The sequence below is a fragment of the Acanthopagrus latus genome, chromosome 23 (assembly GCF_904848185.1).
Source record: "Acanthopagrus latus isolate v.2019 chromosome 23, fAcaLat1.1, whole genome shotgun sequence".
Classification (NCBI taxonomy): Eukaryota; Metazoa; Chordata; class Actinopteri; order Spariformes; family Sparidae; genus Acanthopagrus; species Acanthopagrus latus.
Genome location: NC_051061.1, coordinates 7115958 through 7142143, shown reverse-complemented (window position 1 = coordinate 7142143; position 26186 = coordinate 7115958). Strand labels below are relative to the sequence as shown.

General features: G+C 42.4%; 2 protein-coding genes across 2 annotated transcripts; one reads left to right on the top strand and one right to left on the bottom strand.

Annotated features, from left to right (window-relative positions):
• Nucleotides 1-511: 511 nt before the first annotated feature.
• Nucleotides 512-10485, bottom strand: mmd2a (monocyte to macrophage differentiation-associated 2a). Its single transcript, XM_037087784.1, has 7 exons — nucleotides 10104-10485; nucleotides 6233-6314; nucleotides 4488-4648; nucleotides 3559-3633; nucleotides 3374-3475; nucleotides 3112-3181; nucleotides 512-2183 (listed from the first exon to the last, which is right to left on the bottom strand). The coding sequence occupies exons 1-7, from the start codon at nucleotides 10130-10132 to the stop codon at nucleotides 1983-1985; spliced, it is 720 nt and encodes a 239-aa protein (XP_036943679.1). The 5' UTR covers nucleotides 10133-10485; the 3' UTR covers nucleotides 512-1982.
• Nucleotides 10486-17587: 7102 nt separating this feature from the next.
• Nucleotides 17588-25567, top strand: wipi2 (WD repeat domain, phosphoinositide interacting 2). Its single transcript, XM_037089712.1, has 12 exons — nucleotides 17588-17825; nucleotides 18665-18747; nucleotides 19413-19582; nucleotides 19708-19804; nucleotides 20743-20840; nucleotides 21263-21355; nucleotides 21500-21570; nucleotides 21651-21764; nucleotides 21902-22066; nucleotides 23113-23220; nucleotides 23378-23475; nucleotides 24040-25567. The coding sequence occupies exons 1-12, from the start codon at nucleotides 17752-17754 to the stop codon at nucleotides 24150-24152; spliced, it is 1284 nt and encodes a 427-aa protein (XP_036945607.1). The 5' UTR covers nucleotides 17588-17751; the 3' UTR covers nucleotides 24153-25567.
• The last annotated feature ends 619 nt before the right edge of the window (nucleotides 25568-26186 follow it).

The window sequence follows — 26186 nt, the reverse complement described above, 5'->3', positions numbered from 1 at the left end:
GATGCGTCCTGTATAATAAAAGCTGGAGTGGGGGAGCAGCAGGTGCAGCTACAGCTCACCCAAGGTCACAGATAGGGGCCTGGGTGAGACACTTTGTAAGCCTTAAGGAAGTCAGACAAAAATGAGAATAGTAAGATGACAGTCTCGCGTGATCATGACGAGGGGGGTGGTCCAGGAGGGCACTGGTGACCTGGACCTCGGGTATAAAAGAGGGTGATCGGGGCAGATTTCTCAGTTGCCCCGGGGTACCTCATGGATTTATAACTCTTCTCTTGGAATAAACACCTTTTTGGACTGAAGACTTGCTGCCTCGCCTCTGTTTTGGACTTAGTCTCTGAGCGGTCTTGTCTCAAATTTGGACTTAGTCTCTGAGCTGTTTTGCCTCTGGTTTTGGACTTAGTCTCAGAGCCGTTTCTCCTCAGATTTGGACTTTAACTTTTGAGCGGAGTCACAGAGTCAGATAGTGGAATAATTGGACGGATAAGGAAGGTAGTCTCCCACTACAACACTCGCTCTATTGTAATCTCATGTTAGACTTTTCATCTTTTATTCACATCAGAGTAAATCATGAGAAGTGATTTATGACGACTTTACTGTGGATCACAACAGAATCACAACTGGATCAGTTCTGCTGCTTCTTCTGATGACAGTAATTGTGACACTTGAGCTTCGTTGTTTCAAAGCGGGGTTAGCACCGTTGTAATTGAATGCCCGTGTAGTAACATTTGGCACGTCACTTGTGGAATATGAAACAGAGAGCAGTTCATGAGCCCAGGATAGTTCAGGAGGTGTAGTCACAGACTCCACACTGTCAGTTCAGTTACAGAGATGAGTGATTAAAGGAACAGTTCAACTATTATATGCTAATGTTCGTTGTTGCAGAGGGTTAGATGAGAAAGTTGTTACCACTCTTGTATCTGTACAGTAATTAATAAGCGACCACCAGCAGCAGCTTAGCTTATCTTATCTTAGCATAGGAGTAGTGACGTCCTGGAGAACCTGTTGGTTGCCCCACAACCTCACAGATGGACCGCAACTAAGTACATTTACTCAAGTGCTTTACTTGAGTATTTCCATTTTCTCCTACTTTATACTTTTTTGAGGCAAGTGCTGCACTTTCTACTCACTACATTAATGTTTTATCTTTAGATACTTGTTACTTTTCGCATTGCATGCTGCATCACAGCCAAATCAGTGCATTTTTAGATTAACATATTTAGTCAACAATCAGATAAAAAAAAAAAAAAACACTGATTCAGATCATCAGAAAAATGCTCAATATCAGATCTAATAATTGGCCAAGCTAATGATCGATAGTATACAGTATTTATATGTACATGTTAATTTATGAGTAATTTACTTTAATTGTACTTTTGACACTTAGGCACATGTAATATCAGATACTTTAAGACTTATAGTTTTGTGCAATCAAGCTATAAAATGAGCTATGTGCACAGCATGTTATCGTCTCAGTACTTAAATTCCGTGCAACGACAGTAAAGTTGAATCGAATCTAACTAGTAAGCTTTAGAGGCGTCGATTGGTGGATTTGTGATGTTTAGAAAGAGCCAAGCTAGCTGTTATCCCCTTTTTTCCAGTCTTTGTGCTAAGCTAACTGACTGCTAGCTACAGCCACATGTTTAGCTTACACAATCGAAAAAGTGGTAACAATCTTCTCATCTACCTATTGGCAAGAAATTAAGGAGTACATTTTACCAAATTCATAGCTATTAATTTATTTAACTACGATGGATTGGTCATTGAACTTCCTGGCACACTAAATGTTTTTCTGTTTGTTCAACATCTCTCATGAGTGTTTGGTCCCAGGGGTTTGGCCCCACCAGGAGAATTTCAAGCACCATCTCTGCATGTAAGCTCACAACTCAGGTTAGCTGTAGTTAAACTCAGTGGTCCTGTGACTCAAACACGTTTTCTCTCAGTCAGTCCTGTGACATCATCTGACATCAGGTGACGGCGGCTGGTCACCTGGACGTGTGCAGCAGTGTCCCAGGTAAGTACAGGTACCTCCAGATGGCGTAGTAGTGAACGCACGCTCCTGCCGCCACAAAGAGGTGCCAGATGGCGTGGGCGAAGGGGACGAGGCCATCGCTCTTGAAGAAGACCACGCCCACCACGTAGAGGACACCTCCCACCGCCAGTTCACACACGCCTGCGCGCTCCACCTGGAGACATGCATGAACAGGTGTTAAATTATATTCAGCTCAAACACATCATGTACATTTTGCTGACAAAATGTACAACATGGTTCACTAACAAATGACTATTGTGTATCGCCTAAGTTGAATAAGCTGTTTTATTGTTTGGATTTTGGCAACAAAATGTTAAGATTGTGTGTGCTTTAACACAGGAATTACACTTTTTTGCCAGCTGTTTTTGGTTCGATATGCAAATTTTAATGACATTCCAACTAAAAAAAGTAAATCCTGCAAACATTTTTTACCACCGCATTGATGTATTTTTTCTAAAAGTGGTTGACGTTGTTCACCAAGACCTTTTTTGTTGTCCTTCCTTGTAAAAGGTCTTGGTGACCAACCTTTTTCCACATATATACATTTATGTAAATAAATCAACGCAGAGGCAAAAAAAACAAAACAAAGAAATGTGTGCAGGAATGACTATTTTTCATTGGAATTGAGTATTTGGGGATTTGATTGGTTGAGATCTGACTGGTGTCGGTGTTGCCTTCCACTCATTGAAATCAACCAACACCAACATCCACAGAGTCACACTAGCATATCTAAGAAACAAAAATGGTGTGTGGTGCTGTATCTCAAACAGTTTTGTGTCTCTGCAAGTTTAATTTTAAAGCACACTTGAATGGAAGCCACTGAGTCCATGGCGACAGGAAGTCAGTCTAACAAGGCAAACACAGGAAGAATACTTGGCAGTTATGTTTCAGTGACTAGATCTTTGTAGGTGATGGGCTCAAACAAACAAAACCACCAGTTTTGTTTCTTTAAAGACAGACCGTCCGATTCCCACACAATGGCAGGAAGTCTGTTGCAGCGGAAGAGGGGTTTACAGAAAACCTTTTTTGTTTCTCAGAAGCAGAAAGAGACAACACTCAAACCCTTTGTGGTTTGTGCTTACCATAGACAGGATGACCAAAGCAGGAACAGCCCCCATGGCCACATACCCCAACAGCTCCACCAGCTTGTACCTGCAAATAGAAAAACAAGGACGTGAAAAGATAGTATCTCCCTAAAGCATTTTTTACGCGATTGTGTTCTGTTTCTGCTTCAAACAGCGTGTGTGGTGTAAACACATGAGGACAGGAGTTTAGTTTCAGGTCCATTGTGTCAACACGCAGCAGAACGAAGCCAAAGAGACAGAGAGAGAAAGACTGCGTTACCTCTCGTGGAAAAAGAAGACATACATGGATCCCACGCAGGCCATGACCCAGATCAGCCAGCGCATGTGGCACGACCAGGGACCCAGCTCCCTCAGCATCAGCCTACGGAGACAAATCAGTACATCTGAGCGTGCGAAGCAGCTACGTTCTCCACCAAACTGCATATCACGTATTGACTGACCCACCAGGGAGAGTAGGAGGCAGCTATGAAGAAGTAGATGGCCATTCTGTCACACATGTGGAAACGCTGCTCCACCTTCCTGCAAGGTGACGAAAAGGCAGAATATTAGAGCTTGTTTCATCGTGACAACCTATCTAGTGCTGAAGATTGTTTCGGTATATGGCAGGGGGCCACATTTTTACTTTGTTTGTCACCACATTAAAAGGAGCGATTTGTGAGATATGGATGTAATGTTATTCACGAAATGCACAGTCTTCATATTTTGTCTATTTCTGAGAAATTATGCCTCAAAGCAGTGAGAAATGTATGATTTATGCACCCATATCCCAAGATCCCTAACTAATTTAGTGGAAAAGTCAAGTAATAGGGGAATAAATACACAAGCAAATTAAAACAGATTTAAGAATATTTTCAAGACGTCTACATTTACATTTATTCTATTCTTATTCATTTATCTATTTATCAATGATTTAATTTCTCTATCTATTGATTTCTGAGTTGGCAGTCCTCCACAGATAACTCTAGATTAGTTAAGATGATTGAAGAACATGGCTTTCTTTCTATGGAAAACATTTCCATTATATATTTTGTGCAGGATCTGACAAGAGGGCTGACAAACCCCTGAAGTCTGTGTTTGACTGTTAATATGTGAGTGAGTGTTTTTCAGAGGGTGTGAGTTGGAGCTGATGTGAAATATGTTTTCAGTTCCACATCTGCTCTTTGGTCTTTGGCCCTCTGGCTGTGTCATAATTAACAAACTGTATGTCTGAGTGTGATGTAAATGTCTGCTAGAGCAGCACTTAAATACACAAATGCACATCTGCCAAATCCCTACCAGCATTTTCTGCTACACACACATACACACACATTCACACACACACAAACACACACACACACACACACACACACACACACACTTATACACACACACACCTGAGGTGGCTGATTTTCCAGGCAGCAGTGTGGAAGAGCGTTGAGGTGACGAACAGGCCGGTGAGACCGCTGCCATAGAGCCAGGCAGCCATGCGATGCCACTGGTCAACAGACAGGAAGTAGAGCACTGACCCGCCCACCAGACTTGGGAGGATCCACAACTGGAAAGGATCAGAATGACACAAAACCATAATGTCACATTATTTTGTGAATTTCTCTTTAAAAAAACAGAATATATGCAAGGGCGGCTGTAGCTCAGTGGGTATAGCAGGCTGACTAGTGATCGGAAGGTTGCCAGCTCAAATCCCGGCTCCGGGCAGGGCTGAGCTGCATGTTGAAGGGTCCTTGAGTGAGATACTGAACCCCACATTGCTCATCAGTGAGGGCCCTGTGATGAGCTGGCGACTTGTCCAGGGAGTACCCTGCCCTCGCCCTGAGACAAGGCTGGGATTGGCTCCAGCAGCAACACCCCGTGACTCCATTACAGACAATGACAGAATACGTGCATTTTAGAATATGTTACTTGCCTGTAGCTTTTTTTGCATTTTTTCTTATTTCAAATAACTCTTCAGTAATCCAGTAATTTGGAAATGATATTTATTTATGTATTGTATGTATGCCTAATATTTTATATATGTATTTGACTAATATTTCTATCAATTTGGATAAATGATAGTAGTAGCTAGCTCAATTGTAAGTCATTGTGTTCATGACATTAGATGAGCTTGAACTTGTACTTCATGACAAACCTAATACAATTTTGTGGAACCTGTTGAAAGTCTTTTCCAATCTTTTAAAAGTTGTCTCTCTGGATCCAGGAAAAACAGCTGCAACCACTGTTTAAAGGAATAGTTCAATATTTTGAGCATTGCTCCTCTTCTTTTTCTTGCCAAGAACTCAAGTTGAAGATCGATACACTCCTATAGTCTGTAAACTAGGTATGGAGCTACCACTAGCATCTGCTTGCCTTAACTTAGCATAAAACTGCAAGCAGCTATCCTGTCTCTGTCTAACAGCAACAAAATCCAGCTGCCATCAACACTTCAACTCACAATACATATGGTACATGAGATGCAAAATGCAACTAGGTGGATATGTTCACCTAGAACCAGGTCGGATGTTCCCTTGTTCCCATCCTTGATGCTAAGCTAACCTGACTGTAGCTTCATCTTTAGTCTACACTCATGTGGGTGGTATCAATCTTCTCATCTCTCTCAGAGAGGAAATTAAAGCATTTCCCCAAATGTCAAGCCACCCCTTTAACTGACTCTGTCTCTCACAAAAGTTTAGGATGTTGGCTGAGCTGACAGAGGTAATGAATCAGTAAATGGACAATAGTATCATGGAGAGATTTCACTCAGCCCGCTTGCGGCTTTACAGTCATTATTGTCGTGTTTTCCTCAGTTTTCTTTCATCTCTCGCTGTCTGTCTCATTCGCTGTCTGTCTTGCTCTCTCAGAGGCGGAAACCCACAGGGATTACAGCAGATTAGAGAAAGCTACAGGCCGAATCACAGATTATAGCCCACTGCCTCTGTGGCGCGGCCAAAAAATCCTCCCCGTTTCATTCCTCGCAATCCTCTCCATCTTTTCAGAGTCCTCTCAAACAAACTCGCTGCACGCAAGAAAGAACGGAGGGGGCAGTCAGAGACAAGCGAGAGAAAAAGCAGAAAAAATAAAACTGCAGGAGTGACGGGAGAAAAGAGAGCTTTAACTTTGAAAGTGCGTCTCTGTCTGTTTGGCTCACCCCATGCGTGGCACAGTTTGCAGCGTGTTCATATTCAGTGGGCTGGTATCTCTTACTGGCTGGCACCCTGCAGTTCATGAACCTGAGAGAGAGGTGAGGTGAGGGGGGGGAGAGAGGGGCAGAGACAGAGCGGTGCGTTCAGGTAGTGAATGAAAAATGAGGCAAAACAAGGTAGTTCTTTATTAGGTAATAATAAAGTTACTGTGCGCTGAGTACACAAAGGCCAGTGTGTGTGTGTGTGTGTGTGTGTGTGTGTGTGTGTGTGTGTGTGTGTGTGTGTGCAGGGCGCCGGTGTGTGTGTGTGTAAGATGTTCATTCTTGGAGGATTTACAGGTCTTTAATCCACATCACGTTGTCTGAATTTCAGTGTGCCTCATCGTTACTATTCATGCCTGTGTGCATGAGTGTGTGTGTGTGTGTGTGTGTGTGTGTGTGTGTGTGTGTGTGTGTGTGTGTGTGTGCTGTGTAGACTATTTAATCAGCAGTAAATCTCTCAATCCCGGCTTACAGGGAAAAAACACATCTGGAGATGTTACGAAACCACATTTTATACATCAAGATGCACACACAGACGGACACACACACTCACTAATTTGAATGTAGCTTCACATGGAGGGGCCACAGGTGTGTCTGTGTCGGTCAGCTCTGCAACTTGATTACACATTTAGGCCAGCGGCTCATCGTCACACACGCACACACCAGCATCACGCCTCATTCCCGATACGCATTCACATGCGCACAAAAATCCCATCGCTGTTTGTTGTTGCAGTCTATTAATTCTGCACAGAGAATCAGAGGAACTACCTTTTGTTTGATGAAATATTGTCCCGTTAAACGTTAATTTTATATAAAACAATGCTAATTCAAGTACACCCCTGCAAAGAGAAATAAACTGTTGATGTTTAATATTCAGACAAAGCAACTGGAATGTGGAAATAACAAATAAATGAATATCTCAAATAAATCAAACGTGCAAACATGTGAAGCAAATCTGGGGTTGGTGCATGGTTGAGTGAGGCGGCATCAGTGTTACTCTTATGTTGAATAAATAAACTAAGCTACACTAATGTGACAGTGAAAAAGTCAATACGTTTCAGTGTCCAAATCTTTTGAGACTAATGATCTGAGTCCTTTGAAAGTATTTAGAAACAAGTCAAACCACTCGCTGAGATTGCAAGATAATCTTGGCTCGTGAGAGGAAGGAAACCCAGCTGAGATGTCAGCGTGTGATGAAAGGCATCCTGAATTCAAAAAGTCTGCTAAATATTTGTTTTCAAATTTTTTACAAAACTTTATCTCATGCTGCCGGAGCTGTGCTACGATGTTTCCCCGGCCTTAAGAGCTCATTTTCCTTCGTGATCACCATCTTTGGAAAAGCTGTAATGTGTGACTGGGGTTTGGTGGACAGAAGAGACTCGGGCAAGTAACATTCTTGGGTCAGCTCGTTCAACATCTTAGCTTGAGCTGTGTGTGTGTGTGTGTGTGTGTGTGTGTGTGTGTGTGTGTGTGTGTGTGTGTGTGTGTGTGTGTGTGTGTGTGTGCTTGGGGGGAAACAACATAAGCCTTTTAACCAAGTCACAATGCTGGGACCGGCCATCCTTATGGGATCAATACGCAAGTAACATCAAGCCATAATGTAAATTGTTAAACTTTAAGGTGAAGAATTGGTTTAAGGCTAGGCCTCTGTGTGTGTGTGTGTGTGTGTGTGTGTGTGTGTGTGTGTGTGTGTGTGTGTGTGTGTGTGTGTACATATGCATACTACTCATGCTGTCAGGATTTATATATGTATATATCTGTTTACGCACTCACATTGTGGGGACCACAACTCCGCATTATGTAAAACACAACTCCCCATTATGTACAGGACTTAGGGGTGTGTGTGTGTGTGTGCATGTGTGTGTGTTTGCACTCACCACCAGAGCCCTTATGACAAGAAACCCCAGTGTGTTTTCCTGTTGCGGGTCTAAATTGATAGAGGGCATCAGGGCTATCTGGTGCACATGAAAACATCTGTCTCTCACACACACCCTCCACATATTTTCCGTATCTTACTAAAACAAACGCGGCAGAATACCAAGAGCTCGGGAGTCATTCCCTTTCGGTGTCATGATCCCGTCAGCATATAACTCCAACACAGACTCATGATGACATTTATTGAAGTTCTGCTCACATGTGAGTGTCTGCACAAGTCCTGTTTCTAACAGCGACAAATCAAGTCCTGTGTCACACGTGCTGTCTCTCTCAAGGTGCAATCCACAGAGAGAAAACATTAAGTGACATATGATCATTGTGAAGCTGACATCTCATCTTGTTTTTCCCTGCAGGCCGTGCCGAGTGCACAACAAGAAAATTGTATCTTCCTGTTGTGTTATTGTAGGGCCATCAATGGACCTGAATGGGACAGTCTGAAGTCCTCTAATCAGTTATGACAGAACTCTGTGTGTGTGTGTGTGTGTGTGTGTGTGTGTGTGTGTGCGTGTGTGTGTGTGTGTGTGCGTGAATGCATGCGTGGGTGTGTGTTTGTTTGTGTGCGTGTTTGCGTGTATGTGTGTGTAATGAAGTGAAAGGAAGGGATAGGGATTCACAGGCTCTGATCAGAGGGAGCATTGTTGTCCTCATTGGCGCACTGTTCTTTCTCTTCTCTCTCGTCTTTCCACACACTATCTGTTTTTGTTTTGTGTGTGCCATGCAGTTCATTTGCAGTGTGTGTGTGTGTGTGTGTGTGTGTGTATGTATGTGTGTGTTTTAGCCACACAAAGCGAGTGTTTAGTTACAAAAGCCCATTACAGCACATTCCATACATTAATAGGATCGATTACGACCAAGAGGATCAGAACCTTTGGATCATGGGTATGCTAATGTGTACACTGTAGAAATATGTGTGTGTGTGTGTGTGTGTGTGTGTGTGTGTGTGTGTGTGTGTGTGTGTGTGTGTGTGTGTGTGTGTGTGTGTACGCTCTCTGTAACTCCAGGCCTATTCCTTTTACAGTGAAGATCAAGTTCATCTCCTCTGGGACTCAAACTCCCGTTCTCACGATTATCGCCATCTCCCGTTTACACACACACACACACACACACACACACACACACACACACACACACACACACACACAAACCCATGCATGTACAGGCTTTCTAAATGATGAATGTGCATAAGAAGAATTTGACATGATATACTATAAAGTGCTGTGTATGTTTGGGGCCATATCCAAAGCTATGCAGCAGCACATGATGAAAAATAAATGAATACAATTGAAGTATGCAAACCGCTCACCTGGACACCAGACAGATGGATGCAGGGAAATAAGAATAGTGATTCTAAAAGTAAAACTAAATTAAGTTGTTAAAGGTGTAACCGTGTAGTCTTGGAAAAGAAGAGAAAGATCTTGATTGACCGATATTCTTATGCCTAAACAAAATAAATAAGGAAACAAACCCTCTGATGGAAATACACCGAATAAACAAACTGACCTTAAAGGAGGACATAGATTAATTTTTTTCATAGTTTCACTTTGTTTAAATGTGGCGGACCCTGCCACTTTTTTAGCTTCGAACAGTGTTCTGAGGACCCCATCTCCCTCTGAGTTGTGTGTGTGTGAATTTCTTCTCCAAACCCACCTAGAGCCCCTTTAAAAAGTGTGCTTTTCAGCTCTTTTGGTCTGTTTGGTTGTTACATCTCCCTCTTTCTGCCTCTCTGTCACACAAAACACAAACACACTCAGCACTCAAACTAATCTATAACACCCCTCTGATGGCTCCTGTGCCAGCGCGTCAGTGCGCATGGATGCACAGGATGTGTCACACACACACACACAAAAAAAACATGGTGCCACAAATCAGCAACAAACTTCCCTGACAAAACACCAGTTACCTTCCAAATTTTGTCTTCTTAAAGTCCATCTCGTGCGTAGGCTCTGTGTGTGTGTCTGGGGGTGGGCGCGCGCGTCGGTGCGCTCGCGCTCTATTTACCAACAGCACGCCCGCGAGCGTCGTCTCCTCTTACGAATTCCCCATTCCGGATGTCCCGCCGCCGCGCGTCCCAACATGAACACACAAGTCCGACAGAGGCAGAGACCGGCAGAGTCAAGAAACCGCAGCGACGAGCCAACTGGACGACTTTTTTTTTTTTTTTTTCAATTTTTTTATCCGAAGTGTCGCGAGGTCAAACAACGAGCCATCCCGGCGTGAGCACGAGGCGGTGAGAGAGAGAGGGGGAGAGAGAGAGATGGCAGGCTGCACAGAGTTGAGTTCAGATGTGTTCGCAGGATGTTTTGCGGGACTGGGTTTTTAACCCCTCCTCTCCTCCCCTCCCCTTTCCTCTGGCTGATGATAACACGGCAGCAAACACAGACCACCCCCCCACCACCACCACCACCACGCACACACACACACAACGCAGCCACAGTTTCTCCACCCTCCTCTCACTTTACACTTTCAACTGGGCAGTGTGACATGTTTAAATGCTGCTGGAAGATACACAAATGTCGGAGACACAAAGCTGATAACGAACCCTGAAAAAAGGGGAAGCTCTTCTCGTTGCCCAACCTTGAGATAAAACAGCCAGTGTAAACAAAAATGGAACTGGACTTTATTGTTGAGAGGTGGGCAGTTACCATCTGGCACAGGGCAATAACCAGGATTTCACAGGTCCAGTTTCAACAAGCTCTGCCCCCTTACAGCTCAGAACATTTGGAGCCAACACCTGGTAAAAAGTTGATTTCTAATTATTTGGATGTTAACATTTTTTCTATTATTATTCACTGGATTATTGAAGGTGCGCTATGTAGTCGTAATTCATTGACTGATTTTTCATGCCTAAACAACCTAACTAAAGCAACTCTCTTCATTTCCACGACTGATTTAACCAATTAAACAAACTGACCTTAAACTCAATTTCATCCTGTTTTACTTTGTTTGTATGTGGCGGACCCTGCAACCTTTCTAGCTTCAAACCTTGGGACATTATTTTCTTTGGAGAACAGCTTGTTTATTCAGTTACAGGAAAAGATAGTATTTCCAAGTTTGCATTATTAACTCATTGATATTGTAAACATTTTAATTTCTCTCCTGAAACGACATAGTTCCCATTTTGATATTTGCCCACTTATCAGCTTCATGATGAGTAATGAGGCTGCACACCGGTGGGAGGTTTAACAGCTGCTCCTCTGGCGCAGTCAAAACAACCTTGAGCTGAACGCACTCAAGTCTGTGGAGATTTCAGGAGAAGCATATCCCAGAGGGGAGTTCTGTGGGTGGGGGTTATTTTTGGTGAAGTGAGAAGTGCCTGTTTCTCTACATCCCGTTCTCCTGGTGTTTGCATGCTCCCACCAGGAAACCAACACATCCCCTCACCATCAAAAAAAAACATCTGGCCGAAAATGGTTTAACAATGAAACTGGAGTTCCTTCCCTGTTAGGCTGCCCACTGCTTTTAGTGCTTAGGGCGGGGTGAATGCAGAATCAAACTAACTATGCTACAGTGTATGATTTTGTATGACACAGACGGGACTGTCACTGCAAAGGACATCACAAGTGCTAACCTTGCCCTCCATTCAGGACTAAATTTACCTCCAGATTTGGGAAAAGCTGCAGAAAACAAACACCTACATCTCCTTTCTGGTAGACGCTGAAGAGCACTGTGCCAACACAACCAGACACAAGAACAACTTTCCACCCACAGGCCATCACTCAGATGAACACTTACAACTATGTGGTTTTGGGAGGAAAAAAACAAGAAAGAAAGAAAGAAAGAAAGAAAGGAAACTCAGAAAGTGAATATTTACCATATTAAAGCTTCAAATTCATACTCAAAACAGATAGGTGGCATCATGTGACATAAGTAATCACTAAATTCTGTTAACTGTAGCTACCATTGGCTAGTGGGCACAGTTAGCTTTGCAGCTAGCTTTTTAACTAGGAGATTCAGGGAAGTCCAGGGAGGTGTTTCTGTTTGCAGCACTAGCACAGGAGCTTTGGACCGGGATGGGCCAGTGCTAGCTGGTTAGCATGCTAACTTCAGTAGATATCTGTGGAACAAAATACACAAATGTCATGATGTCGAAATTATTCATCAAAACTGTTATTCACATTATGTTGATAGCTCTAATTAATCTTTGAACTTTTTCAACCCAAAAATATTACATATAGCCCCTTTAATAAGGAAATAATACAAACTCAGAAATAGTTATTTGATATATTTCCATATAAACAAGTTGTTTATATTTGCAACACTAGCACAGGAGCTTTGGACTGGGATGGGCCAGTGCTAGCTGGTTAGCATGTTAACTTCAGTAAGGGAGCAAGGTCCCTAGACCACTGTTTGATCCTGGAAGGGTAGCCACTAAGAAGGGTCCTGCTAATATAAACAAAGTAGAACAGTGTGAAATTTTGCTTGTTTATTCAATTTATTCAGTCATGAGCAATGAGTGAAGATTTTTCTCCTCTCTCAAAATGTCTTCCTCAAAACTAAAATAAACTATAAATGAGTTATTCTGTGTCACTGAACCTCTCACACTGACACTATAGTGGTATAGATGATCATTTAGAGATAACGATTTGATGGCTGAATGCCCGCTTATTCACTTGTGTGTGTTTTCTTGCACTGTCACTGTCTAATCCTGTGTGCTGTACATAATGTATATAGACATGTATACATGCATGAAGACAGGCTGCTGTACATAATTCATCCGCTCCATGTTCACATTCATTCAATATTTAATCCATTTCTTGGCACTGATCTTATTGTTTACAATTTGAAGTACTTGACAGGTATTTAGAGTTTAATCTATGTTGTTGTCACGCTTAGGCATATCATTTTTATGTATATTACAGTCACACCCTTTTGTTGTCTTTATTCGTTAAAGGTGCAGTATGTAAGAACTGGCCACCTTTTAAATTCATACTTAATAGGGGACAGCATCACCACGGTAACCATTACCTGCTGCTGACTATAGCAGCCTTAGCTAGTTAGCTCAGTTAGCCGTGCAGCTAGCGATTCAGACTAGGAAATTGGGGACCAGGGGAGTGTCATTTGCACCTCTAGCGCAGGAGCTTTGGACCAAGATGGGCCAGAGCTAGCTGGGTTAACATGCTAATTTCAATACAATACAATATATGATCAAAATTGCAATTTATTCTTATTCCGTAGATAATTTTGTCAGTTTTTTAAATTAATTTTTGATTAATGTGATTAATTAATTTTTTTCATCTAAAATGTTGATACATTGCCCTTTAAATATTTAATTGTCCCTGTTCTCATCTGTATGTCAGTTATACTGTGGGTTTTAAGAGGTGGCCCGACCCTTTGGTTGGGAACCACTGTACCCATATAAACTAGTCAAAACTAGCTCCACAGATGCTTTATATGACAGTAGAATAGCTAAATGGCTCTGCTCTGCTCTCAGCTATAGTGTAAGTTTATCTCCCCATTTAAAAAAAAACCAAAAAAACAGGAAGGGGAATGTCATCCTCTCTCTCCGTCACTGAATTTCTTTTTGCAGATCCACTCATGCTTCTCTTCAAACAACACACACACATACACACACACACCCACGCACTCAAACTGGATGGAAAATTAAATATTATCCAACAACAACAGTGGCCAGCAGAGGCCCTTTGTGGCACTGTGCAGCAGCTGTGTGAGACAGCACAGACACATTATGCAAACACACTGACATCCAAACAAGTTCCCACTCTTCAAACAAAACATGTTACACATTCACCCGTGGCTGTGTTTGGAGATATGATTCAAAATTTCAGTGACAGTGGCGAGGCAGGCATATTTGCACAGGCAAATAACAGTCTCTTTTGGCTGTTCCCAGTACGCTGTAGGTACAATGCAACACAAGCATGTAAAAATGTGGTTAGGCATGAATACAAACATTGATGCATTAGCACAGCATGGAGGCTGATCTCATATTGAATATTGTGAGTGAAACATGGGTTTAATGTGTTGAACATATATCTAATATCTGTGTTTTTATGACAAATTCAGGGCTTTTAATAAGTATATTTTTTAGATTTTAAAGGGGCACTATGTAGTTTTGAAGAAGAAATTAAAACTTAGAATCTCAATATTTACAATACTAATAAGGTAATAATACAAACTCAGGAATGTTTATCTTTTCCATAACTGAATAAACAAGCCGTCCTCAGAGGAAAATAAGGTCCCAGGAACACTGTTTGAAGCCAGAAAGGTGGCAGGGTCCGCCAGATATTAACAAAATGAAACGGTATGAATTAGTCATGTCCTTTAAGGTAAGTTTATTCATTCATTTTATTCAGTCATAAAAAAGGGGAGTTTGTTTTTAGGCATAGAAAAAAATCGGTCAATGAAGATTTTTCCCTTCTACTTAAAATGTCAAAACTACACAGTGGACCTTTAACACTGTTTCCATCATGTTGTCATTGATAGAAATCATTAAAGAAGATAAACATTAACCCAAAAACCTTTTCATTTATATTCTGCTGGACTCCTGTTCATCTTACGGACCTGAACTTTTCTTGTACAAGGATATGCAGCCTCGCTTTCTCTTTCACAAGCCCCACCTCTGTCTCTCGGTCTATCATGTTTACTTGGAGGCTGTGGCTTGTGTAAACCAAAGGCCAGTACACGGTGTGTTGGACCTCAGCCCGCGCCAAGAGGCCTCCGCCGACAGGAGAAGCAGCCGCTCAGTCCCTGAAAACAGAAAACTGGACAAAAGGACAATGCTGACGCAGAATCGCAAGCACGCAGGAGCAAACAAACGAGTCGAATTAACAAAATTAATCCAAAATGGAGGGGGGGATTCATGTCGCTGTGGTCATTGCTCAGTTAAATGTGAAGAATAAAATGCATCAGTGACAGTGCTGAGGTTTATCTTTCTGACTACAGACCCTCTTGTAAATAAGAGCTGTTCATCAACTTATAACACAAATTATTTAACATCTGTGTTTTAAGGATAACATGTAGTCAAGGGGGCCAAAAGTTCATCATGGTAGACATGTTTCTTCCTCAGTGCAGCCATGGTTTTCTTATGTCTGCTGCAGCTTTCTTTCTTTTTTTGTTTCTGCTAAGCATCACGTTGAAATGAATGAAAACTATCACTCCCAACCGCACTCTGACATGCTGAGACTTACACCTGAAACTGCAGTGAAACTCACGCACGCAGATGGAAACTGTGACTCACACCCTTAATTACACAGCCGCCGCGTGAGATCACGCCTCAGACACCGCTGCCCCAAACACCAGAGTCATAATGGTGCATCAGGTTTTTGATGCCCACGCCGACTGTCTTGTGGGAAGACGGGCCATTCAGGAAACAACTGCTGTGGAGCGCCTGAAGAGCAGTGTGGTTGAGCAGAGCAGAAAAGAATGCAACTTCACAGGATTATCGACCTTGATTTTATCATTTTTAATAACAGTGCATCCAAACAAGTTGCATATAACTCACAGATTAAGTTTGATACATGGTCAATAAAAGGTCATGTATACACTTCCACACACAGGGATATATATTTCATTAAAGGTGCATTATGTGTTTAATTTTAATCACTGACTGATTTTTCTTATGCCTGAACAAACTAATTACACAAGCTCTCTTTGTTTCCACGACTCAATAGACCGAATAAACAAACTGACTATAAAAAAAAAAAAAAAACATCTTCGAGCTTTCTACACTTTTCTAACTTCAAACAGGAGATTTTATGTTTCTCTGAGAACAGCTTGTTTACTCAGTTCTGGAAAAAAAATAAAAAATGCACAAAAAATGCAATGCTCTTGATACTGTAAATATTCAAATTCTGAGTAAAAAATGTTTTCCCCAAAACTTTGTTGTGCCCCTTTAATGGTTTTCACACATATCAAAAGTTGTTTGGGCTAATATGTGGAATACATAATTGTTTTTTTAAATAATGTAACATTTACAGAGTATGTGTATGTGTAGTGCAAGAAACAGCCCTATATTCAACATAAATAAATATGTATTTAAAAGATGTGACTTTAATATATTTATACTTAATAGTAATATGAAAAAATGGCTTTATGATACTTTCTAACAGTAGCTCACAGTTTAGCGCAGTTGTATGCATATAATTAAATGATGTATTATGTACAAAATATTTATTATGGCTCATCATACAGCTGAGATTTTACACAAAAACAACAAAAAAAAGATGCTTCACTCAAGCAGACTCTCCTTGTCTGCAGCTACGTTCAGGAACAGGTCCTGCTTGCACCTGTTCACTCGTGCCATGGGAATCAGGAAGAGCAGGAGGCTCCTGGGAGGGAGGAGGTGCAAACAGTACCTGAGATGCTGGACGCATCAGGTTTGGGGGAAGTGCTTGTCCCTGCAATGTGATGACTTACTCCATTTACCCTAGAATGTACACAAACTAAATATCTGTAGTCATGTTTAATGCTCTATTTATAAGATAAATATACAATTCAAATTGGGAATGTAATCATATCAATAGCCTTAATTGTGTCATATGGGTAGAGAGTCAACTCTACACAGTTTGACACAAAACATGATTCAAAGTCATAGCAAAGTTTGGTTCCACTTCCAAGTAATATTTTCAAAATAATATGTGGTACATTTAACTGTAATTTATCCTTGTATATAATCAAATATCAGTCCATTCAAATACAAGATAGGTGCTATTTTAAGAACTAAGCGAGTCCTCAGCGGGTAGAGCAGGTCGACTAGTGATCGGAAGGTCACTGGTTCAAATCCCAGCTCCGGGCAGGGCTGAGCTGCATGTCGAAGTGTCCTTGAGCGAGATACTGAACCCCACATTGCTCATCAGTGAGGGCCCTGCGATGAGCTGGCAAATTATCCAGGGAGTACCCTGCCCTCGCCCTGAGACAAGGCTGGGATTGGCTCCAGCAGCAACACCCTGTGACCCCATGGAAAGGGATAAGTGGTTCGGACAATGACATGACATGGCTTTTTTGTGGAACGGAGATATGTGAATGAAGATGATGATTTCTAATTAACTAGAAAAGATCTGTTGGAAGAGCTTTACCAACACTTTGGCACAAACTATTGATCAACAATCAATTTTAGGCTGGAGTTAAAGAGAATACAGGAACAGGCCACAATGTACCGTACACTGTATCTACCATTAGTTTTAGGTGTTGTTTGCACATGTTGACAGTGGGAGGCGCTGTTTGATCAAGTCCTGAGTAGTTACTGTACAATGGAATATTTCTGCTGCTTTCTCTCTCCTGTGAAGCCGATACATCGAACAAAAAACATACTACACACATTAATTTATGGATTTAATGACATTTATATCATATAATTCAGCACTTGATAAAGCTGCTCTGGCTCTTTAAACGCACCGCACGCCGCGTCTTCTGAGCATGCGCAGTAAGGCGGAACAACAGTCCCTATGAAAAACAACAACAATCACTACAGCAGGGCTAGGAAAAGAGATGGCCCCCTGAAGACCAGCACCTCTGGCCCTTAACACAGTAGTAATCCCAGCCCGACTGCTGCTATTTCCGCCGGAGCATTATATGTCGATGGTGCCGAGCCCATGAACTTGGCTAGTCAAAGCGGGGATGCTGGCGGAAGCCAGCTCCTGTTCGCCAACTTTAACCAGGACAACACGTAAGGCAGGGCCGGGGAGAGTGTCTGGGGATCCGATGGCCTGTCAAGCTAGCTGACGTGAGCTAGCTCAGTGTGGACTTGTCTGGGCGCCTCACGGGGTGACAGGTCGCGATGTGAAATAGCCTGGATGTAGTTTCTCACGTTAAGAATAGAAAGAAAAGAAAAATAACGCTAGTTTTATCGGCAGCCAATGAAATTGTCCAGTTAACGGTAACGTTGTGTGCTAGCTCACCCGTCATTAGCATAGCCTTCTAGCTAACATGATGCTGTTGTACGAGGCTAACTTTAGCCACAATACACATGCAGCTTAGGTGTCATGTAACTTGGGAGCCAGGGGCGAGTTTAGTTATTGTCAATACACAGAGAGCAGACAGATATAAGTTAATGAGATATAATTCTGTTTGTTTTGTTCATAATCTTTGAATGGCTGATAGTCCTTATAGGACTGACGCTGCAGCTAGAGGTCTGTAATAATGCAGTAAATGTCTGAAACTGGGTCAGTGTATATCTTGAAGACTGACTTCCATAAGTCACGTAGCTGCATGTTGTTGTAGTGAGCGGAGTGGCAGTCCGCTAAATGTGCTGGTGACCACACAGGCCTGCGCTTATTGCAAAACAGCTCCAGTCGTGTGACCACTATTACAGCCTGCCTGCTACCCACAGAGACACAGAGACCACAGATATGACACTGACCGGCCGATCCTTCCCGTGTACACTTTAAGACACCTCTGTGAGCTGTAATAACGACATCAGAGCCGATGTTTTGCGTGTTTATGGGTGTAATGTGTTGCTGATGCAATGCTTGTTCAATACTGTGTCTGTTTGTGTTATTTACACAGGTCCTTAGCTGTTGGCACCAAATCAGGATACAAGTTTTTCTCCCTGTCCTCTGTGGACAAGTTGGAGCAGATATATGAATGTAGTAAGTAATGTCCAATGCCTTCTCCACACAGTTTCTTTATTCATTCATGTGTGTTACATCCTTATGTACGTGTAATTGGTTGTAAAGCTGTCTTATATTACTGCATGGTCATATTATTTGAGTTAATGTGGTTTTATTGCATGCTGCCTAAACAGAACGTAATCACTGCACCATTAGAGCAATACTCATACTTTAAATATTAATAAAAGGTTTGTCAGCACTTTTCCCACACTGATATATAATAACATCGACTTACTTCTCTTTATTGGATTTGCATAATTTATTGTATAATCTCGCAACGATCTTATGGCGTCTGTTAACTACCCATATATGGTTAGTTAGACTTTACCATGTGATGATTATGTTAAATTTAAATAGCTGATGCAAAGCAGGCATTGGAGACTCATGCTGTACAGTCAGAGGAAGGCGATGAGTGTTTTGGCTCTCTAAGTGCTCTTATCTATAATTCATGACCCCGATCCATTTGTAAATACATGCACAGAAAACAATTCAGGTGCGTTCAGGAACCACAAAAGTCACTCAAAGATTACAGCAGCACCACATTGTTCACCGACAGCAATTGTATCTTGTGTCAGCTCACTGCTAAATGCGGTTCTAATGTGATGCTTTAATGTGTGTGTTTGTTTGTGTGCGTACTCCTGCAGCGGACACAGAGGATGTGTGTATCGTGGAGCGTCTGTTCTCCAGTAGCCTGGTGGCCATCGTCAGCCTCAAGGCCCCCAGGAAGCTCAAAGTATGTCACTTCAAGAAGGGAACTGAGATCTGCAACTACTCCTATTCCAACACCATACTGGCCGTCAAGCTCAACAGACAGGTAGGAGGAAGTGGACACAGAAACTTCTGTCTGTCTGGACAAATGTGCATAGTTAAGTAATGAATGATTGTCCAGTAGGGCTTTGCCTTTTACAGCAATGCTGATGTTTTGTGGTTCCTCTGCAGAGGCTGATCGTGTGTCTGGAGGAGTCGCTTTACATTCACAACATCCGAGACATGAAAGTGCTGCACACTATCAGAGAAACTCCACCTAATCCGTCGGGTGAGTGAAAGGAACAACCAACAATGTCTCACTCTATCTAGGTGTATTTTATGTAGAGTATAGTAGGTTGTACAATAGTGAAACACCCATAGGATGATAAACATTAAAGGGACAGTTCACATCAAATTCCAAAATACATATTTTTGCCTCTTACCTGTACTGCTATTTATCCATCTAGATGGTTCTGGTGTGAGTAGCTGAGTTTTAGAGATATCAGCTTTAGAGATGTCTGCCTTCTTATCAGTATAATGGAGCTAGCTCTAGTAACTCAGCTTGTAGTGCTTAAAGCCGCCCAAAACACATTAGAAAAACTCGACAGCGGTGTCTCTTTTGTGGCCTTTTTACTCAAGATAGTCCACAGACCTTAGTGTGAGCAGTTTCATATGAGAACTATTTTCTTTCTGTATCACCACGCAGGAGCAAACGTACATCTTCTCGTGGACGGGAGGCCTATGCTCCTGACAGGGCAGGATGTAAACAGTAATGGCGTCCTCCTCGGCCGAGCTGTAATTTTAGCTTAGCTAGCTAGCCTCTCATCCATGAGAAGATGCATGCTTCCTTATGTGTTGCGACATGGAAAGAAAAATAGTTCCTGCTGTCGATGTGACTTTCCCCTCTCTTTCATTTCTACCAGTTTATTTTTAGTTCAAAGTTAACTCCATTTTGTTTGCTGCTGCCCTAAAGGCTGAGATCTGTCTCTGCGATCTGAGTCGTTTCTGTCCTATTTGTATATTTAAAACATCCGCAGAGCAAAACTCACCCACTCCTCTTGTCAGAGCTGTTAAATACGTTTAGATACTTGTTGTTACTGAGTCATTCTTTCAGTTTCACTTGTCGTCAAGATCAGATAAACGTGCTTCTGTTGGCAACTGATGAATCTTCTCTTTCTGTGGCTTCTTTTTGTTCATTAGTTTGTATCTGTGCTAATGTTTCTCCAGGACTGTGCGCCCTGTCCATCAGCAACGACAACTGTTATCTTGCCTACCCAGGCAGTGCTACGATAGGAGAGGTTCAGGTGTTTGACACAGTCAACCTGGTAGGTCACCACGACACAGTAAAGTTTGCTGTCATTCTTTGATAAATACATCATTACCCATCTTGGTAACACTCAAAAGGGGCACTATATAGTTTTTGAGGGGAAGTTTGAAGCCTTATTTTTTCCATAACTGAGTAAGCAAGCTGTTCTCAGAGGAAAACAAGGTCCCCAGAACACTGTTTGAAGATAGAAAGGTGGTAGGGTCCGCCAAATGTAAACAACTGTAGAACAGTATGAAACTGTGTTGTCCTTGAAGGTCAGTTTGTTTATTCAGTCATGAGCACAAAGTACCAGACAGTAACTATTCTGTTTCGACCTCGCTATTCTAACAGCCAGTGTTCCTATCATCCGTCACTGTGCCTCACTGTTTTCCTCCCTCTGAAGCAGCACATCTCTAACTAGTGTCGGAATTTGTTTCCCAGCGAGCGGCTAATATGATTCCAGCCCACGACAGCCCATTAGCGGCTCTAGCTTTTGATGCCAGCGGAACCAAACTGGCCACAGCCTCAGAGAAGGTAAGACAGTTACTGCACAGTGCGCCAGCCTCTGTGGGTTGTTTGTGTATGATTTTTGTTTTCCAGCTGAGCAATTCAAATCAGTGTCGCTCCTTCCCTCTCCGAGTTTCGTCATCCTCTGTGCATCTTTCACTTCCTCCTCAGGGCACAGTCATTCGTGTCTTCTCGATCCCAGAGGGACAGAAGCTCTTTGAGTTTCGAAGAGGAGTCAAAAGGTAGATTTGATGACTGATGTGGTAAAGTTTTAGATTTTTAAGCTGTCGATGGACTGACCTGATTCTGTATGCTTTCTTAGGTGTGTGAGCATCTGCTCACTGGCGTTCAGTATGGAAGGCTTGTACCTGTCGGCCTCAAGCAACACAGAGACAGTCCACATCTTCAAATTAGAGACACAGAAGGAGAAATATGTGTATGTGCCTCTCTGTCTCTGTCATGATATTTTAGATTTTAACAACTTCCTTAGGGTGAGGGTGTCCTGCCCAGTTACAGTTTTCTTCATAATCCTCAGAGAAAGACAGGCTTCTCACATTGTGTTTGTGTTTATAGGCCAGCGGAGGAGCCCACTACATGGGGAGGTTACCTGGGCAAGGTCCTGATGGCGTCCACCACCTACCTGCCGTCCCAGGTAACGGAAATGTTCACACAGGGGCGAGCCTTCGCCACCGTACGTCTGCCCTTCTGTGGACATAAGAACATCTGCGCCTTAGCTGTGTGAGTACACATTCAAACACAGAAACACACACATGCACCCCATACTACATGCAAATATGTGTCTTTGGTGTTGAACAGTATGAAACTGTTTGTAGAAGTCATGACACACTAAAAAGAAAGTGAAAGTTAAATCAGAGCTAATACGAATGACTCAGTGCCGCCTGCTCTCAGGGTCAGATTTTCATACACTGACAGGTCATGCAAATGTGTCCTCCTGCCTTTCAGTCCATTCTTTTATTAGTAACCCCACAAACAGGGACCTGTTCCTGTTCAAAGTGATCTTAAATAAAAACCAGGACAGCTAGAACAGGAAGTTAACACATTTGTCTTCTATATAATCATGTTGTTCGTGCATGATGATGTCATATCGTCATGTGATGTACTTTGCGAGGCGCGGTGCCAACGAGCAGTGGTGACAGTGAGTGGGGGGAAGGGATTTCTGTCAGAGAGGTTAAGAGAAGTAGTAGTTTGAAGCGAAGTTGAGCACATTGAGCATTTAAAGGTTCTTCAAGAAATGATTACACATTCACATAAACCCCAGTGTAGGTAATGGGAAAAAAAATCTCATATCTCTAAAACTGAAATAGGGATTTGGAGTGTTAAAAAATATTTTGTTCATGTTCCTATATTTAAAAATCATTCGGATCAATGAGCTTCATGTGTTTATTTAGTTAGATTTGATCATAAAATGCCTGACATTTGAAATGGCATGAGAAATGACAGCACAATAATCAAAAACACCAGCGTAGGCACTGGCTGATTAATTTTCAGTTTAAAAGGTTAAAATGGGACCTTCAAGGTGATCTGTGAGATGATCTCCAGTTTTTGGCTTCAGCTGAACATTGTATATACAGTTTTATCAGTGCTGCTCATGTCTGTAATGGAGTCCTTCAATGAGAAAACGCAGCAGATCTCGCCTTCATCCGAAGAGAACTGTTTCAGTCGTTGCATAACAACAGCACACAACCCGTGGTAGCTAAATTTGGTGTTCAGTGTATCAGAGGCAAAGATGTTAGTAAATCTTTGTTTTTATTGTCTTCAATCAGGATTCAGAAGATTCCCAGGTTATTGGTGGCAGCCGCTGATGGTTACCTGTATCTGTACAACCTGGATCCACAAGAGGGAGGGGAGTGCACACTTATGAAGCAGCACAGGTAACACACACACACACACACACACACACACACACACACACACACACACACACACACACACACACACACTCTCACAGACTGTTATGAGAGTGCACAGTCAGCAGCCCGAACTGTTCCTGAGTCTCTGTAAGTAAATCTCTGCTGTCATTAACTTCAGGTTAGACGGCAGCGCTGAGCCATCCAATGAGATCCTTGAACAGGGGTCACATGACCGCCCACTTGTGGCCCAGACCTACAGTGCTGCAGTCACTAAAGGTATGTTGCACAAATGTTCACAAGCAATATTATATTTTACTGTTTTTTTTTTTTAGTATCTGTATCAGTAACTGCACACTCTAGTGTGAATTATAGGAAATGTGTTAACTTAGACGGTTTCTTGAGTGTGTTGTGGTTACTTTATAAGCAGTTTTATAGTTCAATCACTGTGATACTTGAATGATTATGAATGAAAAGAAATGAAATTATACAAGAAGTTCACACCGAAGTTTGAAATTCATTCAATTTTTGACTGAAAACTTTATTCTGTTTACTACTATAACTTAGATTCTCCCATATTTTGAATTGCGTGCTTGCCTTTAGACAAATACAGCATCGAATTAAGAAATTACCTCTAAAATGTGAAGTTTCAGTGTTTCTTTGGCATCATGTTGAAACAGAAATTCAAAGGTAAATCACAACAAGAGTATGGCAGGGTCGAATGTTCATATTTTTTTGTCATTTTCAGGAAGTGAATTAAGACAGAATCTTCCTTTCCTCTTGACATGTGACCTCTTGACTCGTTACAGAATTTATTTCACCTCTGACCTCTTGTTTTCCAAGGTTACTGCGAAGAGCAGGGCGCCGTTGGAGGAGCGGGCCTGGAAGACGACCTCAACGACTTGCGCTTGGAGGAGGAGAACGAGCAACCGCCGCTCATCCTCGAAACCGACTGACTTAGCGGACGGCTGTACCCACCAATCAGAGGGCTCCTCTGGTGCTGCTATGAACATGTGACACAAGGGGGGCAGGGGCAGGATCAAAGACTGGGGGTGTTTTTAAACGCTCAAAGTGTTCAAGAGCCTGTCTGTAAGTCTGTCTGTGCGTTTGTCTGTTCACATACATCTTATTCTCCCTCCCCCCTTCCTCCCGCGCTCCCTTTCCCCTCAGTTCCGCCTGCGCAGGCCCAACTGACGCTTTGCATGTACATGTGCCAACCGCTAAAAGACATGCTCCAATTTGAAAACGAGTATCTGTGAGTGTGTGCGTTGGACGTTTGATCAAAAACAAAAAAAAAACACAATGTAGCTGTGTCTTCATTTAAGACACACACACTGACGCAAGCACTGTGTAAAACAAAAGTGATTGTGTAAGTGCCTCGCTGCCCAAGTGTCATGGTTTCTTCTGTTTGAGAGGAGGATTCTGTTTTCATTGGCTTAATAAAAATCTATTTTCAGTTGTCAGATCTTAATCAAGGGTGTGTATTCATCTTTTTCTGACCCGTTTCCTCTCTCACACACAGTCACACTGCCCTGCGAGGAGCGTGGCTCCCATCACGTGGCTCAACCTTTCCCCTCCAAAGAACGATTCAGAAGCTTTTGGCATGAGGCAGAGGTGTTTGCGAACCAGAGTGTGTGTCTGTGCGCTTGTGCTGGGAACCCATTTGTGCGTGCGTGCGTGCGTGCGTGTGTGTGTGTGTGTATGCCGGGCATGTACATTAGCAAAACACTGAGTAACTAGCCTCCACTTGTGTGTGTGTGTCCCTCCCCCCGCCTCACTTTTACCTCATCCAAACAGAGGCTCAGTGGACCTTCCTGCCCCCCTCCCTCCCTTCCTCAGGCCTGCAGTCATTGGTTGATTAAAACTCTGATATTAATGATCTTTTTTTTCTTAAATCTAGATAACCAATCATAACCAATGATGTGTCATGCGTATGAAAACATGCATGGTGTTGTTGACGTGGTACTTTGTCCATACATCGGAAGACATTTGGGAAGGCAGTCTGTGGGTCAGCTGAGAAATGCAGGAAGCTGCTTAATCTCTACTCTGTACATTAGTAGATGTGGCGAGATATCACTGTACCATACTGTCAGGTTATGACCGGGGCTTTGAGATGTTACGCTGTGGGTCGGTGGGTGCGTGGCCATCGAGGGGACTGTTACATTTCGATTGATCTGGAGCTCGGGCTGAGCCTCAACAACTGGTCCAGGATGCTGCATGATTCCCCATTAATCCTCTGGCGTCTGCAGCCGCTGGACAAGGATTAGTCGCGGGATTTTGGAGTGTCGGGCATTTTCTAATGATTTTGTATAAAATGTGAAACGTTCATCTGAAACTAAAATGAAAATAAATTCCATGTTGATGTATGAGATAGGTGCCTTTTGTTCTTGTTGCACTGTGGTAACTCGGTAATATTCATCAAGAAAAGCGAGTCGGACGGCTTGGTGAGGGAGCAAGTTGTATTTATTATTGTATCAGCTAATTTCACCATAATGTTATTGTGCTTCATCCCAGATTTAAGAACACTTTGAGCTGAACTGGTAAGTGCCTGTAGTGGTTTTGCATTGTATTGCATCATAATCCCACATTCATTTGCAAAATGTATGTTACTTTTATTTTTACTGCCGCTTGGGGTCAGCTCAACAGGCTGTAAAGAAACCACTGGCGTATCATCAAGTTCATATTGTTTGCCAACATTAGCACATCCAGGAGATACTGAGCAACGTGAATATTCATTTTACCAACACTAACAAGTCACTGGTTAATGTCACAGGCTTTATACTATTAAATCGACTTTGGTAACCTGCAGTTTATGCACACCTGAGGGTAGAAAAGGTTCAGATGTGATGAGCAGCATAATTTCATATATCAGAGATATGTCATTATGTCATTTCATGATATTAAAAGTTGTAGACTAGATGTTCGGCTCTCTGGCCTACACTGACTGGCTCTCACTATGTGCAGCAGTGCAATGTAATGAGTTGACATCT

Coding starts and splice junctions, on each gene's coding strand:
- mmd2a (XM_037087784.1), bottom strand. CDS start 10,132: ATGGACTTTAAGAAGACAAAATTTGGAAG. Junction 3,476..3,558: donor GCTGCCTCCTACTCTCCCTG/GTGGGTCAGTCA, acceptor TTGTCTCCGTAG/GCTGATGCTGAGGGAGCTGG. Junction 3,182..3,373: donor GTCTTCTTTTTCCACGAGAG/GTAACGCAGTCT, acceptor TTCTATTTGCAG/GTACAAGCTGGTGGAGCTGT.
- wipi2 (XM_037089712.1), top strand. CDS start 17,752: ATGAACTTGGCTAGTCAAAGCGGGGATGCTGGCGGAAGCCAGCTCCTG. Junction 21,356..21,499: donor TGGCCACAGCCTCAGAGAAG/GTAAGACAGTTA, acceptor CTTCCTCCTCAG/GGCACAGTCATTCGTGTCTT. Junction 23,221..23,377: donor ACACTTATGAAGCAGCACAG/GTAACACACACA, acceptor CATTAACTTCAG/GTTAGACGGCAGCGCTGAGC.